At 48.0% G+C, this 19,524-nt stretch overlaps 1 protein-coding gene across 3 annotated transcripts in view; it reads left to right on the top strand.

Annotated features, from left to right (window-relative positions):
• LOC136014752 (polypeptide N-acetylgalactosaminyltransferase 14-like) overlaps positions 1-19,524 on the top strand; it is a 134,339-nt gene that overhangs the window by 92,779 nt on the left and 22,036 nt on the right. For all 3 annotated transcript variants that reach the window (XM_065679732.1, XM_065679735.1, XM_065679733.1), the window contains 4 exons: positions 2,527-2,625; positions 12,032-12,099; positions 14,623-14,688; positions 16,689-16,810. In XM_065679732.1, the coding sequence (XP_065535804.1) occupies positions 2,527-2,625; positions 12,032-12,099; positions 14,623-14,688; positions 16,689-16,810 (355 nt within the window). The remainder of the gene's footprint in view (positions 1-2,526; positions 2,626-12,031; positions 12,100-14,622; positions 14,689-16,688; positions 16,811-19,524) is intronic.

Below are 19,524 nucleotides of genomic sequence, written 5' to 3'. Positions count from 1 at the left end.
CTTGTCAAGGGCAGAGCCAGGGCCACATAGGGACCCTGGAGGAGCACTGGCAGATGCAGCAGCTCAGCCTAACCCATTTTGGGCTGGTTTTTGGAGAGGTGAGTCCCACTTCTGGTGCAGTGCTAGCTGCAGAGGTGAATAAGGCAGGGAGGGCTGCCATGACCCTGCTTGCTCTGTAGCAGCAGCGCAGTCATCGATCCCACCTTTGGGATGCTACAGAGATGGATAAGTTGCAGAGCCAGTGACCCAGCTCTGGAGGTGCTTATATATGACATCTCAGTGTTTCCCACATGTACATTGCCTGGGTAGACTGAGCTGGTGCATAGAAATCTAGACTTCCAAAAGTACATGAGGAGCCTCCATTGCACCACTGGCAGCCAGCGCGCAGTATCCCTAGCACTCCTTCTGGTGGTGATGCAGCACACATCCACTGCAGCTTTAATTATTAGCTCCTTAACTATTGTAGTAACATAAGTAAAGTATTGATAACTTTGTATTTTCCAACCTCTTTCATTCTCTTCCAGAAATAGCTTCCTTTGTTTGCTCCACAGACACCCCTCCTGATGCTGCGCTGGAAGTGGGTGGAAGGATGCGCATCTGGGAACAGTTAGGAGATAATGGTGTATAAATAGCACAGGGAGAGCAATTGTTGTAGTCTGTCCCTGCAGCTCCACAAAGCAAGCGAGATCTGAGCCTGAGCGTGGCAAAAAAGGCACAGAGCAGCAGCAGCTTCTTTCTCATCATATTGTGCTGGGAAAGCTCGGTTGAAGTTGGTTATTAGATGATGTAAGGGAGCACGGTGACCCAGATGAGCAGCTCAGGGCACGACCCGGTGCTGCTTAGTTATTCTGAAACCCTCTACTTACAGCATCGCTGATGTAACTTTGATGAATGAAGGTGTTGACGCACAGGGCAATGTTACTGAATTTCCTCCTGCATGTGGAGTAGCTGTGCAACTTTGGTGTCCTTTGTGGATGCACCTAGAATTAGAATTGGTTCAGTGATGAATTTCTAGGGTTGGTAACTATGCTGAAAGGACAAGGTAGTAGTGAGACATCTGCTTTGTCAAGTTGAGACAGGATTTGGGTGAGGTTCTGAGTGAAACAGTGAGAAAAAGCAGCAACTGATTCAGCTTGCAAATATTTTGTCCCACCTGAGATGTCATTTTTTTTCTTATCTTTGGAATTGCTTTACCTGTTGCACACTTTCTTTTCATTAAGTTCACTTTGTAAATAATCAGAAATGCAATTTCAAAATGAAAATGTGAAAAAATCTTGTTAAAAAGAATACCTCAAGCATTTCGGCATTTCTGAGGTGCAATGTGCCATGCTGCTAACATAAAGAAGCAACATCTGGCTACTCTTTGCTTTCTCCTCTCCATCCCAGCTTAATCTTTTCATCTGCTTTCACTGTGCCTTGCAGATACTGTGGTCCAGAGCTTTGGGGGAGAAAAGTGATGGTTTGTTGAAAGATGGGTTTCTCAGTCCTCTTCACTGCTTCACTTGAGGGTGGTAGTGCCAGCAACTGGGCACTAACATGAGAGCAGGCAAGTGGTATGTGGATGGGAAGGGATATGATGGCTGGGATGGAGAGCTCCTCAGGCTGGTGCCATCCTGCCATTGGTCTGTCATCTTAAGGCTATCGCAGGGACTGAGAGGGACCTGGAAAGAGCAGTACAGATGTAAGAGGTGTATCTGGATTTCCTGAGGTAGGATTATGCTGGCTTTGATCTTTAAAAGCCACAAATTTCATCATCTAAAGGTCAAAGTAATTACAGAGTCTATGTTTCCTCTTGGGAAGGAGGCAGCAGGGGCAGTGGCTGCAGCTGTGGTTTTTCACCTTCTTCAGGCTGGCTTGGAAAATGTTAAATGGCAATCTTCCTTATTGTCAGGTTGTGCTATTAAGACAGAATGAATAAGGAAACAATCAATCTAGGAGCAGGACTTCACTTACCTTGCAGCCGGCTGGTGGAAGTTGCTGCCTCGGGAGGCAAGAGTGAGGTGACTTGGAACTGGAGCTGCAATGATGCTCTTAGCTCTGCTTGTGGCACCAGCTGGGTGGGTGCTTAGGCCCCTGCCTCAGTTTGAGAAGCAAAACCTCATCACACTAAACCAGTACATCTGGGATGACACCTAAAGCCCCAGGAAGCTCACAAAACCACCAAGGCAGCTGGCCTTTTGCAAGCACATCACCCGTGCCTGACTTTTGCCTTGAAGGACCCATTTCTGATCCTGTCCTGCTAATGTCAGTGGGGAATATCTGCTTAAGATGGTATTGCCCTTGCTAATATGAAAAAGGAGGACCTTTATCTTCCCACTACCTGTTGGTGGGGTGGATGGTGGTACCAGGAGGGTATGCAAGCTGGGAAGCAATGTTAAAAGGCTGCAAGCTGAGTGCCTCCTTTCTCTTCCCTTCCTGTTAATGACAGCTAAGCTCTTTGCTGCTTCAAGCCTCAGTGATTTACCTGGCAGGTTCTATACTCCTTCGGAAAGGATTCATGCAGCCTTTTCCTCTTCGTACCTCCAGGTGTACGACATTGCACTATCGCCAGGACCTCCCATCCACCAGTGTCATCATCACCTTCCACAATGAGGCCAGGTCAACCCTGCTAAGGACGATTCGGAGGTAAGAGCTCCCAGTCTGCTCTTAAAGAAGGGTGAAGTGGGCTTTTGTGAACAAAGGGAGAATGTGTCTGCACTCACAGCAGCAATGGGATCACACCTACCAGCTACAGTCTCAAATGATTACGTGAAAGCTGGTCTCTGAGAAGTAGGTTTTACATTGGGATGCTCAGGAAAGTAAGTAGTTGTGCTCCCTTTGCAGGGGCTAGCATGGGGCACTCTTGAGGGAGCAGCAGAAGATTAGACAGAGTCTGGAATAGGAGATTTTACGTCCAGCTGGGTGTCAGTGCTCAGCTGTATTTGTTCCCAGTCCTTGAGGGACACCTATTATTCTGCAGATGTCTGCTCTGGTAGTGCTGTTTGGGCTTCTCCAGGGACCCATCGAGTGCCAGAAAGACTTGTTAATTGAGAAGCCCTAATGGTGCCCATGCAGGCTAGATTTTCAAGGACATTTTGTGTACTCCTCTGGATACACGGTGGAGTGCTCTGGGCATGTGGCCATTCCTTCATCTGTTGTTTTGTTCTTGGCTGTGTTTTGCTGTAGTGGATAGACTAAAGACTTCATTTTCACCACAGGTTTTTGAAATCAGTGTTTAATCTCAGTGTGTGCCTTGAATCAAGTTCTCTTGTGGGAAGATATCGTGAAGTGTCCACTACACATTTGAGGGTCTATCTATGGGTCTCTGCTGGTGGGTTCTTCTGTAGCGAGCTCGGGTGCTCTCTGCTCTGTGCCCTCAATAAGTGTTTTGGAGATGTGTCTCATGCCCGCATAGGGAAGGTTCGTGCTCTGCTGCAAGCCTTGTCAGGGACCATTTGCCATTGCTGGTAGTGGTAACACTGGTGTTGCTGGCTGGAGGGAGTGGGGAGGCCTCAGCTGTGCCCTATTCACCATCATGTCCTCACTGGGCTCTTCCTTGAAAACAGCATCCTTCCTCAGGTGAATGCACCCAGTGCCACAAGTGAGTTTGACAGTCCTGAAATTGAATTCCCGCTTTGCTTTATGGTTTCATGCCCAACCTCATCTCCTTCACTTCACGCTTAATAATCTATCACCACTTTCTCTCTCTAGAATGCATGAATTTTGGGTGTGCATAGCACTGATGCATGGTGCTGTGTACCACCTCCTTGGTCCTGGACCTCCTCTTTTATCTTTACAATGCCTTGCATAGGTTTACCATTGTAATAGAGGTTGCAAGGCAAAGCCAAGTACTCTGCCCTGAGATACAGGATGCTTATAACATGTAACATGCAGAGTTTGACTTTAATCTCATTTCTCCATAATTTAGCACTTGACTGTCTTGGCATTATGATTATGAGTGTCACGTGAGAGATGTTAGACCTGTGATATGGCTCTTATACCTGGATCCCCCATATCTGGCTTCATTAAAGAATTGTTCACTAAAATGATGGCAAAGTTAAAAATAAAATCAAAGTTAGTTTGAATATTTCTTTTTTCCTAGAGGATATCATCCTCTGAAGTGTGTGATTTCCAGCTATAAAAAGACTTGCTTTCTTGTTCCTCTTCTTGGTTGACTTCATTAGTTGGCCCTGCTGCCTTCCCTACCTGGTTGCATGTGATTTTCACCACAGCTTTGCCCCCATGCACTGTTCTTCAAAATTCACCTGCTCCGGCAATTCCAGCAATCATGTTTTGTCTGTGGGGAGGTTTTCCCCTGCTCTGGGGCCCTTTCTGAGCCACCTTGCCTGTAGGCTTATCTCTTGACAGTGACAGAGCCCTGCGGAACATCCCATTGTGCTGCACTGCAGAGGCAAGCCCAGGCAGTGAGGAACTGAGATGACAACCTTGTCATGATGTCGCTATCTCCCCTGCCTGTCCCTGGCCTGAGAACCTGAGCTCTCCTGAGCTGATCCTACTTTTTCTGGTCCTCAGTTTGGAAGTGGCTTCCTGGTGTCAGGGTTCAATGTTTTCCTCTTGGATGCAGTATTTATAAACTTGCTTTGATCCAACCAGCCATAGGGGTACCAGCCCTGGGTGGCAAGTAGTGCTGGTGATGTGGCTTCTACTCTGCTCCTCTCTCTGACCATATAGTGCACATACTGGCACCTCTCTGACTGTTTTTGGACCCAGTTGAGAACTCATCTGCGTCTTCAGCCTCTGTAGGTTAATTTGCTGTGCTTTTTGACTGCTCTGTTTTTTAACTCTCCTTGTTCATCAAAATGGCTAGTTTAATTAGATCTTCCAGATAACTCCATCCCACGGTGGCTGTAACAACATGGATCATTTTCCATGGGCATTGGAAAAAAAACCTCTGATCTCCTGGTACTGCTTTGTGCCTTTTGGTGCAGTATGTGGCCAAGTGTCTCTAAGCACATTTAGCATGGCAGTGAGTGAAATGGGCTTCTCTGCCCTGTTCTTCCCAGTACATCTCCACAGCACATATAACCCAGGTGACAGACGGTCTGAGGAACAGAGAGGTGATTTGCCTGTGGCTGGTGGTGGATGTGCAGTCCCTGGAGACATTCAAGACTGCATGTGATTCTGAGCAACCTGGCCTAGTTGAAGATGTCCCTGCTCATTGCATGGGGTTGGACTTTGAAGATCCCTTCCAACCCAAACTATTCTATGATTCTATAGGATCTTGGGTTGCAAACCTGGTTTCCTGAGTTCCAGTAAGCTGTGTTTTCCAACCTCATTGCAAAATGAATATTCTCATTCAGGAGCAAGAAACAGGGCAAAGGGGCATTGCTTGGTCTTACAGGACGCCATGGATGAGTGGCAGAGGGAAATGCTGGTGAAGGCACCCTCTAGCAGGGGAAGACATCAGCTCTTGCAGAAGGGGCCACTTACATGAGGAGCAGGAGGGATTTTGCTGTTCCTACCATTTTTCTAGGTGCTTGGGAGCTTTAACGCTCAGTATGTGCCAAATCTGAGCTGTTTTACAGGCTCAGTATATTGCATGTGGCTCTTGGTGAGGATGTGAGTGCTCTGACCCATGAAGCAGAGGCACCAGCATGTGTCCTCCACAGCACCCCTTACACAAGTTACTTTGGGAGCAGTTAGGTTGGTTCGTTTATGAACAGTTTGCATCATCAGAGCTATTGAGTAAAGCTATTGGACTGTGTTGAATAATGAATTAATGTAAGTTTCATAATCTTTTCTCTGACCGTTTGCCAGCTGGGAAAAAAAAAGGATGGGGGGGGGGAAGCTATATTAGTTGAATGCCCAAATCTCTACAAGTCAGCATTTATAAATGTGGATGTAACCATGCTTGTGAATGCGTACAGTAGTGCAGGTAAATAAGTGATAGGTGTCATGAGAAAGGGAAATAGAAAATGAAAGAAGAGGCCAGAAAGGTGAATAGCAAAGTAGCTCTTGAGATTATATTTATTTATCTTATTATGCAGGCAGTGAAGAAACTACCATTAGGTTGTTGTTTCAGCCTTTCCAAATTACCTTGGGCAAGTTTTTTACCCACCCTGTGGTTTGGTTTCATGTATTTCAAGCTCCAAGTCTCAGTGCATTAGAGATGGTGAGAATCTTCAATAGTCTAGGGGTGGGACCACATGAGTAAACTTAAGGAGGGAAGGCAGGACAAGGGAGAGAAGAAGCAATAAAATTTCCTCTTTCTTTTTTTTCATCGTGTGTTAGCATGGATTTGGGAGGGGAAACCAGCTCATTGCCCAGCTCTGGCTTCCCAGCTCCTCCAGAGGGAGAACTTAAGGATGCCCCCAAGGCTATAGTGGTCACTGGAGGAGGAGGAGCAGTGTGGTTGGGAAAGATGCACTCCTCATCACCTTGGCTGGGCTGGGTGCTGGGACAGTAATGGGTAATAGTGCCTCTCCATCTCATTACCCATTTGGTAGGGAGATCTACTCCATAGCTTGCCTGTGAGAATATCATCTCCTTTCCTTCGCTGTCCCTTCTCTGCAGGCATCGGCGTGCTCACATGCCAAGATGTGGCCAACGCTGCGTGATCAGTTGTGCTTTCAGGGCTGGATGCTGTGTGTTATCTGCTGCTGAGGTCTGCAGGGAGCAAGGCTGGGAGTTTGCCACATCCCTGGAAGCATCCCTGGGAGCATCAGGGAGAAAAACACTGCCTGCCCTGGAGGCAGGGCTGGGGGAGGCAGAACTGCAGGTAGGCAGGCAGGAGTGGTGCTCTGCTCCTGACTATCAGTGACCACCATGCTGTGACTTTCTCCAGCCAGGTGGTGTTGGGAGCGTGGTGGCCTGTCAGCACTGGCACAGGCTGGGCAGGAGAAGAGTGTAGGAGGCAGAGAGTGAGACAGTCCTTTTCACTGTGCTCAGTGGTCTTTATTTATTCTTCAAACTTGCAGCTGGGAAGCACAGAAGAGGAATAAGGAAACTTAATTATCCACCTCTCGCTGACAGACCGAAACACATCCTTTGGCAAAAGTCCTGACGCGAGTGCTGTGAATGCCACATCAAATATTTAGAGCATTAATTAGCAGAGAGAGCATCATGCCTTTCATTTTCTGGTGCTTATAAGTAAGAGAAATGACGTCCTAGACAGCCAGCACCTCACACCTTCCCCTTTGCAGATGTCTGCATCCACACACAACTGAGAAAGGGGAATGACAAAACCACACACCTCCTTCCTTAGGCAGCAGCGGTACCATATAGAGTCTGTGCCATAACTGAAATGAGCCTGATTAAAGAAGCAAAAACAAGCCAGGTGTTGTGCAGAAACTGTATAATTAGCACTTTGTGCTGACTATTTCTTTATTTCTTTCTTTTTGCTTAAACCCCGGACTTTTTTTCTCTTCTTAATTTGCTAATCATCTCTCGTGGTGGCTGAGTACAGAGCCCTCCATGCGCTTTTACCTTTTGATGTTAACATAAGAGAACTCTTGAATTTCAAAGAGCTTGGTGGGTATTTGAAAGAATAAAATGCGAAAGCCGCAGTGTAATCAAAGCTCATTATGGTTATTCTTGGTGTGATGCCTCTCTTCCTACATAATTAGCCATTTTGGGTTGTTGAAGCAGTTCATTTTGGCGGGCATTTTCTCTCTGCGCGCTCGGTCTGATTTCAGTAATTGTGACCTTTGTCCCTTTTGATAGTTTATTATACTCCCAAAGGTGTTTTTTTATCCCTAACAAGTCCCAGTATGTTGCCATAGAGAGAATTAACGGGTTCATGAGTTCCTGAGGACCCATGTCCAGTCACTTCTACAAAGCAACCAGTGTTCTGGGTGATGACCAAAACCATACCAGCCTTTGGCCAGAAGGTGATTTTTTGCACTGGTCTAGGTATTTCATTAATAAGCATCATCCATGCTCCCTGTTGTTTATCTTGCTTGGGAGAAAAGGGAGCCTGCCCTGTACATAAAGAAAGTGGGCTTTATGGGATGTACGTAAATTATGTGTACACGTGTGCCATATAATACAGTGTGTTACAGGCAGAGGCAGTGATTATCTGTCATAGTAGAATTAACTACTTGGCTTTAACTACAGGTTCTGACACTTCAGATGCTGATTTTTTTTGACAGGATGGTTGGATGGGGCTTGGAGCAACCTGCTCTAGTGGAAGGTGTCCCTGCCCATGGCAGGGGGCTGGAACTGAGTGAGCTTTAAGGTCCCTTCCTGCCCAAACCATTCTATGATTTATTTAGAGATGAAATTGCTGGATCCGATGCTTACCTTTCGTAGGTGGAAAAGGATCCCAACAAACTGTTGAGGAGGACAGAAAAAGGACCTTACAATGAAATTCTTCATGTCTGCATCTTCATAACGTCTGGTAAATCCAGTGAAACACAGAAAATTTCAGCATTAACTTTTCAAGATAATTCAGCACTGAATCTGGTCTTAATGGGTTGAGTAAGAGTAAGCACTTTCTGTACTAGAGGCATGAGTTTTCATTTCAATGGTAGCAGGTCTTTTGGCAATTTAAAGGAGAAAGCGTGATCTCTGGCTTAACAGAACTTAAAAGCTGGTTTGATTCGTTAAAATACACCCATCACTGCAGTATACCTACCTATGTTTGATTTCAGGGGAAAAAAGTCTATAAATAACAGAAGGACTTCAAAGCACTATAATATTGTCTTCTGATTTTACTCATATAATGGCGAAAAAAAGCCATGTACACACATATGAAAGAAAAGAAAGTGTAATAAAAAAATCAAAGCTGAGCAAAGGCACAAGTAATAGAAAAGCTGCCTTTGAATTGTTAAAAGTGCTTTTACAGTCTATCTGGAAAAGAAAAGGAAAAAAATCTCTGACATTACAGGGACTTGCAGGGTTTGGTGCCTCTGTTTCCCATCCTCTCTGAGGGGCGCTGCAGGAGGGGTATTGATAATCTGTGTTTCCAGTGGCATTGGTGTGTTACAGTGTGATTAATAGAGCTCAGGTACAAAATGCATTGGAGGTGTGAGTCCGGTTTTGCTGAAAAGCTGGCACCCTAGCCCTGGCTGCATTGGGAAGTTGGCTGCAGTCATGGTGTTTCAGCCTTTGTTGTGGATCAATTTGTGCCTGCATCAAGTGGCCCAGAGCTTTGTTGTAATTTTGGGGCTTTCAGGTGTCTGTGCACAGGCTTGTAAGGGCTATAATGAGCTCAAAGCACGCTGGAAACAGTGGACATTGGGTCCCTTAGAGCTGTGGTAGACCCAGCCTTTGGACCATCCTCACGAGGGCTGTAATGGTACAGGGGGAGTTCGCTCACAGTTGCAGGGGATTCTGCATCACCTGTGGTAGTGTCCATTATTAACCCCATGGAAGAATGGGGTTCATGGAGCCAGAGCAGTCTGTGGAGACATCCTTTCCTTGTCAAACAGTGTGCTGACTTTTTCTCCCTTGCTCTGGTCACCCCTCTGCCTCCCACTGAAGGCCATCTTTGGCATCAGGGGACATCATCCCTGGTTTACAGAGTGGCAAGCAGAGGCACAGAGCTGGCAGCACACTGCTTGACCTGGGAACAGTAGGAGCCTGCAGCTGAGCTGAGGCTGGGCTGCACATCTCCCCAGCCCAGCGCCTTGAAAACCGTCTACGCCAGAGTTTCTTCCGTAAGAGGTGCCATGAGGGGAATTCCTCTAAAGCACCGAGAACTGCTTAGAGCCCAGGTCTGTCTACAGCCCAGTGCGGTGGGTTTAGATGAGTTATTCTTGCTGGTACCAGCAAAAGCAGATACAGCCCCTTTGTAACCACCTCCCTTTTGTAGAGTTAAGCCCTGCATTGCACTTCTGGCAGCTGAATCTATAGGGGAGACTAGGTGGAGGCAGGCTTTGAATATTCAAGCTGCCCGCTGCCTCTCCGCTCCTGCTCTCAGTGGGTTATTTATTTATTTTGCTGGCTTTTTTACAAGCCTGCTTCTTTCCTGCAGGTTTCACCAAGTTGGGTTTCCAGGCAATCAGCGCTTGTTAAATATTCCACTGAGCATGATATTGCTCTCCTGTCTCTCCGTACTGACGCTTAGCTGCAGTAATTTGCTGAACTCAGCTCTCGCATACGGGGATTTTCTTTAAAAATAACAAACCTATTAATAATAATAATTAAAAACCACTTGGCAGGTATGAACAGCACATCTAAATTGTTCTGCGTGCCTCAGCGGGAGCAGGGGGTGCAGCTGTTTTTCCGAATACTTAGAGCAGGCGGCGGGTGTTGGGGAGGCAGCGTTGTCTAACTCTGCCTTAGTGATGCTGGGGCGCTACAGCAGCTCTGGGATGTAGGGCTCTCTCCATGGTTGCTGCTTAGGGGACAGCAGCTTTCTTTTCCTCCCCACCCCAGCCTTAACATGCAAGGCACCCGAAATAGAGGAAAATCACTGCTTTTGCCAAGATCCTGAAGCTGGAGGAGGCAGGGATTGTGTTTCCAGGCAAAGTGATTCTTGGAAGTGGTTTTTGAGGAGCTCCACAAGGCAGCTGCCAGCTTTACCCACTCTAGTCTAAGGTTAAATCCTCTTTTATTCAGATCTCTGCTGGGAATTCAAAATAAGCAAACAAAGAAAAAAATACCTTGGAGAGAGGATCGGTTTCCATCGTCTGCCATGGGATGTCCTGCTCTCCTTCCAAAGAAATCCAGCTCAACTCTTTTTCACTGGAGGGTTGTAATTCCAGCACTGATGTGGTGGGGGTACACCAGCACAGGCAGCAAGTACCTGGTGATAGGCACAGATACTCCAAGGGTTGTGTGGGCTTGTGGCTTTCCATCAAGAAGGTTTCATAGGAGTTATGCAGCCCTTTGGCTGAATGGCTTGAGATATCTGGGGGTGATGCCACGAGACCCCTCCTGGTTCCTGCCTGCTGGGCTGGTGCCTCCGGAGCATCCAGGTCCTCCAGAGGTACTGCCCTTTGGAGCTCTCTTGACCAGAGTCTGAGCCAGTGATGTGGTTTTCTCAGACTTCCAGGCTCTGGGAGCCTGAAAACTCAGGGAAACCTGTCCGTAAGGAGCTGGAGGTATTAGGGGCTTCAGGGCTGGCCTGCAGGGTGTCTGCCCTCTTATGCCAATGGCAGGTTTGAAGGTTTTTTCTAACCCAGACCAGACAGCAGATTCAGATGTGAAATTTGGGGGTATTTTAAATCTTGTGTGAAAAAGGAACCACTTCCATGACGAAGGCTGGAAAAGCCTGTACAACCCAACTGGCATTACCAAAGCCCAGGTCAAGCATTTGGGAGATTTTGGGGCTGCCCTGAGGTTTCTGCTTCAAGAAATCAGCCTTGACCCTTTGCTAGGTGCTGGGGCAGGATTTCAAGCACATGTAATTCTGGTGACCTCTGCGCCATGCAAGAAGAGGGGAGAACAGCTCTAGATTTTTTAATAATGATGATAATAAAAACCCCCACCCTTGGGGGCATAATTAAAGGAAGATTGTAGCTTGCAGCCACATTTCATGGTGTCTGTCCATCTGGAGGGAGCTGTGATCCACATCCTCCCTTTCATTAAATAGATGGCCTCCAACCCTGCTCTTATCCTCTGGGCAGTGTCTGAAACACAATCAGCTCACACATAAAAACAGGAGTTGTCCAACCACAGCTGTGAGCTCTGTAAAGATGGGTTTGAGCTGGGTAATTTTCTCTGTGTTGGCCCTGCTGTTGGCAGACACCATATCATTAGCTGCGGGAGAGGTGGCGGGGTGACGGCAGCTTTGCTGTTAGCCCTGTTAGGAAACTTGGAATGATGCGCGTGTTGCTGAAAAGCCAGTGTCTCCTGGCTTTATGTGGTGCTCTGCTTTTGCTCACAAAAGTAGTAAGGGGAATCTCAGCTATTACTGGGCACTTGGCTCTTTGATCAGTCTTAGGGAACTGGTAGTCGGGCACTGTAGGTTACTGGGAGGTGGTGGGGGCTGGTTTCTTGGTCTTATCTAGTATATCCTTTCTGGATATCCAAGCCTGGTCTTCTGTGCTTTGGCAGGTATCAGTTCTTAGGCTTTTCCACCCCATTCGGCTGGGTTGTTGAGTTGGTCAAGCACTGTCATGGATTTTCTCTCTTCATTCTTTAGTGTGCTGAACCGCACCCCAGTGCGCCTCGTCCATGAAATCATACTAGTGGATGACTTCAGTGACGATCGTAAGTGACCCTTTCTATCTTAAGAGTGAGGGGGCAAACTGAAAGAGCCTGCGAGAGTGGGATTTGTGCAGAGAAGGGGGAGAGTTTGTTGAAATGGAAGCAAATGGAACACTCTGTAGGTGTGGAGAGCAAGGTTGGCACTGCCATGCGGAGAATTCAAATTCCAAACGATCAGACCTCTTCTCATGAAAGTAACACAAGTAAAGCACATGGCAAATGATTTTTATGCCCAGTAGACATGATCCAGTCCTGACTGTTGTATCCTACCACAGCCATAGTATCCTTGGTCTGGTTTTTCAGCTGCAACCAGGAGCAATTCTGGGTTGACCCCACTGGGATTGCACAGGATAATGGTAGTCTGACCCTCCTGATGTATGCGTATGTTCTGCATACGTTTACGTAGGTGGCCAGCAACTCTTGATTTCTTCTTCACCCTCTTTTCACCCATGTAAAGAGGATTTCCTGCGTGGGTTGCCAACTTCTGAGATAGTGTTACATAAATAGCGCTGTACACCACAGACATCCCACGTCCTCCTGCCATTCTCTCCTGGTTAATAGCATCACTCAACTGAAATCAATAGGTCTGATCTCCAGCAGAAGTCAGTATCTGAAGCTCCAGGGAATCACCCCAGCTAAAGACCTTGCCCAGTGATGTGGGCAAGTGGAAGATCCAGGTGTTTGAGAGTAAGTGCTCAAAAGACCTCTCAGGTATAAAAAAGATGATAAAATACACCTAGGCTGAGCGGTTCATGGCACTTCCATTTCAAGAAGCTGCAAAATGCGGTCATTTACTAGGAAACGTGAAAACAAAGCCGGAGAGGTGTAAAAGGGAAAGCAAAAAAGAGTTACGCTTTACCCTTGGATGTTATAAATTGGCACTATCTTGGAGAGCATTAGGGACAGATTTCACACGAGACCCACTTCTCAGCATCAGCACCGCCCTGGGAAGGTGCTGAAGCCAGGAGAAGGGGCTGCAATCACTATGGTGAGCTTTGGAGTGACTCCAGTGCATGGGGGACAGGCTAAGCAAGTCTGGGAAGGTGCAGAATGGAGTAAAGGAGAAGGCGCGAGGGTTTGAGCTGCCCTAGTGTACAGCAGAGCTGGCTTTTTGAAGGGTGAAGGGAGTAAATACCTGGTATTTGGCTAAATAGACAAAGCATTTGCCTTCCTGAAAGGAGAAAGGTTTGTGGGAGTGCAGCCCCCCTTTTCATTGGTGGCATGTGCTGGGGAGAAGGAGCAGAGCTGGGTTTAAACTCATCCCAGGGCACCAGTAGGGAGCCTGTGTCTCATGTAACTTAGAGCAGCCCCTTGGCTATCAAAATCAGTGCTTCTCAGCTGTCTTACATCTTCTTTCCTGTGATAGCCAGAGTCTGCTGGCATCTATTCTGCATGTATTTACATAAAACACAGGTATTTGCATAATATGCTATTCACACATGGTCAGTTCTTTCCCCGCAACCCAAGCAATCAGTGCTTTTATACCGTACCCAGTTGTGTCTTGTTTCGCACTTCTCTCTGCCTGCTGACCTTTTATTTGTTGGGATGCAGATGTTCTGCATGCGGGTTCCCACTATTCCCAGCAAATTTCCATTTTAGGTCTGTAGCCAGCCCCTGCCACTTCTGCTCCTTTGATGTGCACAGAGCAACATAGGTCTGTACCTGTGTTGTTAGGGATATGGATGCGCTGGTGTCTCTTATCCACAAAGACTGCTGGAGGGGATGAAAGTGCTCGGAGGTGTGTGTGGGCACAGGGGGTGAGCACAGGGGAAGGGACACATGCGTGTGTGTTTGTGGTGCTGAGGAAGAAGGGTGGTGGGAGGCATGATGGGGATGTGGAGGTCACAGCTTGGGTGTGCGGAGGTTGAGGTGGCTCTGATGGGTGCATCTACCCACAGACCCAGCTCTGGCATCCTCCAACTTGCTGGGAGAAATCCGGGTGAGGAGGGATGCTGGGGCTGCAGGAGGCACCAGAGTAAGAGCAATGGCAGCAACTGCGTCTAGGATTGCAGGACCGAACTAGCTCGGGTGTGAGTAGTTATTGGGCCTTTCTGCCCCGTGGACCTGCTGCCCAGGGCGTGCCGAGCCCCCAGTCCACACACAGAGCTCTCTTTGACCATCCCTTTCTCCTCACTGAGTGCTCACAGGCCACCTCAGGAAGCTCCTGTCCCAGGAGGCAGACATGTATCACACAGCTTTGCATTGCTTTGCAGCTACTAAAAATAATGATTTGCATTAATGTGCAAAAAGTCAAATTCCGACCCCAACCAAAGCTCTTCTACGCTGATTTTACAGAGTAATTCGGTGAATCTGCTGGGTTTTCTCTAGTTTAATGAAAACTGCTGCTGTGCCAGTGCTGATTTACATAGCATGAGCTGAGGGGTAAGGCGGTTGTGCCCCAGCAGTGCCATCAGCCAGTGTGGGATGGGGTCCTCTCCCTGCTGCCAATCTCCCCTAGGACCATTTCTGCTGGCAGAGCCACCGCGAAGGCTGAGGGTGACATGTGCTCCCTTTGTGTTTCCCAAGCTGATGACTGCCGCTTGTTGTGCAAGCTCCCCAAGGTGAAGTGCTTGCGGAATGGACGGCGAGAAGGTAAGAGCTGTTTGCCCACCACCCAGCTGGGAAACACAGTTTTCAGGAGGTGGGAAGGGGATGGAGCCATGGGGGACCTGCATGGAATGGGCGACAAGGGTGGTTAGTGACTCCTGCAACACGCAGGGGGCTGATAAAAGAAAATGTGAAAAAGGGCTGAGGTTTGAAATGGATCCCCCCCCCCCTCTTTCACTGGAAAAGATGGGATATTAAGATATCCAGTGGGGCTCAGATGTAGCTTATTAGCCAGAAAATTAGAACAGGCAAAACGAAGCCCCGGGTCTTATGCTTAAAGATGTTTGCTCCGATGAAGGAGATGAGATCTGCTCCTGCTGCTTCTGTGGCTTTTTTTGTTGGGTTTTGGATTTTGGGTTTTGGGTTTTTTTTTTAATAACTAATTATATTTGAAAGATTAAGAAGGGCTCTATGGAGGACGAATGTGTGTCCTGCTGGGCTGCTGCTGGCAGCATTTTCCAGCTGCCCATAGTCTGAATGGGTGTTTTCAAGTCCTCCTTTGAGGCATTAGGAAAACAAAACAAAACCAAAGTCAAAGAAGTTTTTCCATGCTGAAAATCAAAGGTGGGAGCCCAGGTGTGTGTTGGGTCAGGGATACTGAGGAGCAGGAAGGGTTCGTCTCTGGATTCTCTCTGCAGAAGGTTTCAGGTCTGCAGGTCTGGGATCAGGGTGGCATCACCCTCAATGTAAGAGATACACCTGCTTTGGCAGAAGGGTAAGAGAAGTCTTCATAGACCTGCACCTCCTTCTCACCTTTCTCTCCTGTGTTTTGAGTAGCCCAGCCTGGAGGGCTTATCTCACTTAATACACCACTAAAGCTGTACCCCTCGGGACCTGACAGAATCTGGGGAGGGCTGAGGTGGGTGCAACAGATCGTGCCTACTCACAACATCTTAGAAGTTGCATTGAGAGATATGGGACATCCAGGCTCTGTTCTCCTGTCCCTCTCCCTCCTGCTCAGGGGCTGTTCCTTGACCCTTTTCCTCTAGGGAACTTTAATATGAAAGTCAGCAACCTCCTTCTGCATAGACCTGATGTGAGGCTGCTCCCTGAAACTCTTCTGTCTCTCTGTATCTATCCCCATCTCCCCTTGTATTACCACTGTTGTCCTTCATCAAGAAGCTCTGCTCCCCTTGAACAACCGGCATGTCCTTTTGTTTCCCAATGGACAATCTCCTTTCCTATGTTGCGGTTCACTTGAGCATTGGCAGCAAGTAGCAGGAGTGTTGGAAAGCCAGTTTATTCCTGTATAAATAGGAACAGAGCATCTCTAAGAGCAGTGGTCTTGCCAAAGAGTCTTGTGTGAAACCCATGTATGCAGCTGTTTTCCATGACCTCCCTTGGTTCATTTCTCTCTCTCACAAATACACACAGCAATCCATCTCCAGCTCCAAAGGACTCTGAATTCACCATTAGGGCCCTGACAAGACAAGCAGACTCTTAGCACCTTGAGAGCCAACCCTCTTCCTTGGTGGAAAATGTGTTCCCATTGAGCTGTACATCATCAGTACCCCCAGGGTGGAAGAGAGTTCTGGGGGTCACAGAGACATTGAGAGGGGTGCAGTAGGGAAAAGCCTAATTCTGGCATGAGGTGATCCCACTCTTGACTCCCCTGGCCCATTCCCCACAGACTTGCATGTTGGATTTATTACCTGCATGGGGTCATGAAAGCATTTTGGGTCGTGTTTTGCCCCAGAAGGCGACAGCAGAAATAATTGTACAAATTAAGGATTGGTGTAAATGCCATAAATCATTATGGTGAGCCCTTGGTGGAGCCCTTTGTTTTCTTTGGTGACCTTGGGAAATGGCTGGCATGCCTTGCAGTGCCAGGAAGGAGGTAATAAACCTAAGCCATGTTTTATCTGAATGGGATTTAGATGGGTCAAAACCCAGGAGATGCATGAGTGCAGAAGACCATGCTGGAGGCACCCAGGGATGTTGCCCAGCTATCTGGGTGACAGCTGACATAGTGTCTTCCTGAACAGGTCTGATCCGATCCCGAATCCGAGGGGCAGATGTGGCACAAGCAGGAGTCCTGACCTTCCTCGACAGTCACTGTGAGGTGAATAAGGACTGGCTGCTCCCTCTGTTGCAGAGGATCAAAGAGGTGAGTGATCCTGAGAGACCAGGGCCACACGCAGGGGCGCATCACTGATGTCCACCTCCTCTTCCCTCTTAATGGGCATGACCACTCAGCCATAAACCAACTGCATGTAGGCATCTGAGTAAGGAAATAATGAGCTTTTAGGGTGCGAAGTGGCCTTTTCTGGTCTTCCTACAGCACCCAGGTGGGACCATCTCCGCAGCAGGGAGAGCTGGCCGGACAAGGTGCAGTAGGTCTCTAACCAGCAGGCACATGTTGAGTGGCGAAAGGGGAATACATCAGCAGTGCTCCCGCAGCGTTTTTAATTAGGCTCATATAAAATGCTCAGTGCTGATGATTTAAGGGAGTGACGGCTCCTTGAATAGGGGCTGAATTTAATTTCATGCAAATTAAGCACTAATAAATTGATTTAATAGGATTTAAACTCTGATGATTTCAGAGCAGACAATGACATTCGCCTTTCGCCACCGGCAACTCTCTCTCCAGATCTGTGCATGTGGGCCCTGGGTGCCTTATCACTTAAGTCAGAGGGAGCTCTGTGCCGGTGACCTGCTGGCATGGTGCGGGGGATGAAGTCTTTAGCCTATAGCATGGATACATGATCCTCTGCCTTTGCTGTGCCTTGTTCCTCCACTCTTGCTGCACCTCTGGCTCCTGATTGCTAGTATTTACTACTCAGTAATTTTGGCACTACTGAATTATGTTGATACAAGGTCAACTGAGGAGCAAGGGGAAGCCAAGGCAGTGGGTCATGGAGAAACCTGCTCATCTGATGTTCATGGTGCCCCTCATCCAAGGTGTCTGCTTTTCACACCTCCATATGTGATAGCTGTGCTGGCTGGGTTGTGCATCCCCTGTGTGCAGCTGCGATGGGACAGGGGGAAGTGGGATGCAGCACTAACTCAGGTCCCTCTGCAGTGGTTGAGGGCAGTTGGTACTTCTCATGCTCATAGTGCAGCCAGAGCTGGAAAGGTCCCAACCTTGGTCTGCAGGCCGGGCCACAGTGTTGCTGATAGATGGTGATATAGTGAAAATGGCCCTTTCACGCTATCGATTGCAGCTCCGGTGGCATTAGGAGAACATGTGCTATGATACCTCACTCCAGCCTTGTAGCTGGCCTGCCTCAAGGTGGGATGCACAAGTAAACTTCACTGTATCAGTTGTTCTGAGCTTTTCTAAGGCAGGCTTCTCTCATTCTCTGCTGAAGCCCTGCTGTATGTCAGTGAGGAATATCCAAAGCAATTGCCTCTTTCTCAGGCAGAGCTTTTGATGTGTTTTGGCAGAAGGGCAGCGGTGTCAGCAGGAAGGGGACAGGCAGACCTGCTTTCATGCACAGCTCCAGCACTGTGCCCCACATTCAGTGTCCATGGGGGTAGGTGAATGTGGATGCCATGTGCAGAATCACCGTAGGAATTTCACTGCATCATGGTCTGTATAGCATCCAAGGCACACATCACCTCCGTGAACTTGTCATTTGCTCTTCTGTGATTAATCTCTGTCTGGAAGCAAGGCAGTCTGTAAGCTTGCACTGCTGCTCATGCCACCTTCACCCTGCCCAGTGTCTTGCCGCCTCAGGCAGCAAGGGAGACTAACTATGAAGAGCGTCGAAGGACTTGCAAAGCAAGTGGGGGTCCTGCTTGCTTGCTTTTTAACTGCTTGCAAAAGCTGCAGGATAAGGGCAGACTCCTCCGTTTCCTTCTTCCCAGGCCCATCATACCCAGCTCTTCCATCTGGGTTAAAACATTGATCAATGAAGTGTATGAAATGTTACTGCTGCCACCTTCAGGCTGTGCTAAAGAGATGGCTTTCCTGTCCCACTGCTGCGGTGAGCATCAGCTGCCTAGAAAGAGCATTTTCTTACTGCGTTACTCCTGGGGACAGTCTGCTTTGAGCTAATGCGATTTAAGTTTCAAGCAAAGGAGCAGTGAGTGCCTCGAAGCACACCCAACACTTTCACCAGCACCATGAGCATCACTTCTCTTTCATTTGCACAGCCAGAGCAGCTCTTCCTGCAGCTTTCCATGGTGGAAAACCCCAGAGCCTGTGTGTGCCACAATGCACCCATGTGAAGGTGCCCCTCAAGCCCCATGCTGAACTTTCCCACCAGCCAATGGCATCCCCCCCGGTCTGACGCTCACGTTTTGGGTTTAGGCAGCACATGCCAAGCTTATGGATTTGGAAACAAGCAGGACTAGAAAGCGTAAGACAAGTGATGGCATGTGGTGGAAGAGAGAGCATCTCAGACCCATGTTCTTGGAATGTGCATGTTCCAGGGAGCAGCAGTGACAGTGGGTGTTTTGCACCAGCATGTTTGCAAGTGTATGATTGTGAGTGCGTGGGCACAGGCTCTTGTTTTTACTTATGCAGCAAATAAAGCCATTAACGGCGTATTTCCACTGAATAACTCTTCAGAAAATGTAATTACGCAGCCCAAGGTGGTTCTGCAATATGACTCAACGAGCTCACCCCAAAACAGCATTTGCAAATGGCAATAGGATGAACCAGTGAATGAACCCCCACTTCCAGCTCAAGCACGCCAAACACTCCCCTGCAGCAGGTGAGAGGCAGCCTGACCCTCTCACTTTACCTAATGCTTCTGTGGGGCCAGAGAAGCAACCTTAGCCCTTTCTGTTGACCATTACGAGGTCATAATATAGAGGTTGGGAGGCAAACTGGAGTCAAGGCTCTTTTCCAAGGCTGAAATGTATCTGTTGTGT

This window comes from Lathamus discolor, chromosome 5 (assembly GCF_037157495.1).
Source record: "Lathamus discolor isolate bLatDis1 chromosome 5, bLatDis1.hap1, whole genome shotgun sequence".
In the NCBI taxonomy this organism is placed as follows: domain Eukaryota; kingdom Metazoa; phylum Chordata; class Aves; order Psittaciformes; family Psittacidae; genus Lathamus; species Lathamus discolor.
Note: the sequence above shows the minus strand (reverse complement) of the source record. Positions and strands in the feature narration are given on the sequence as shown.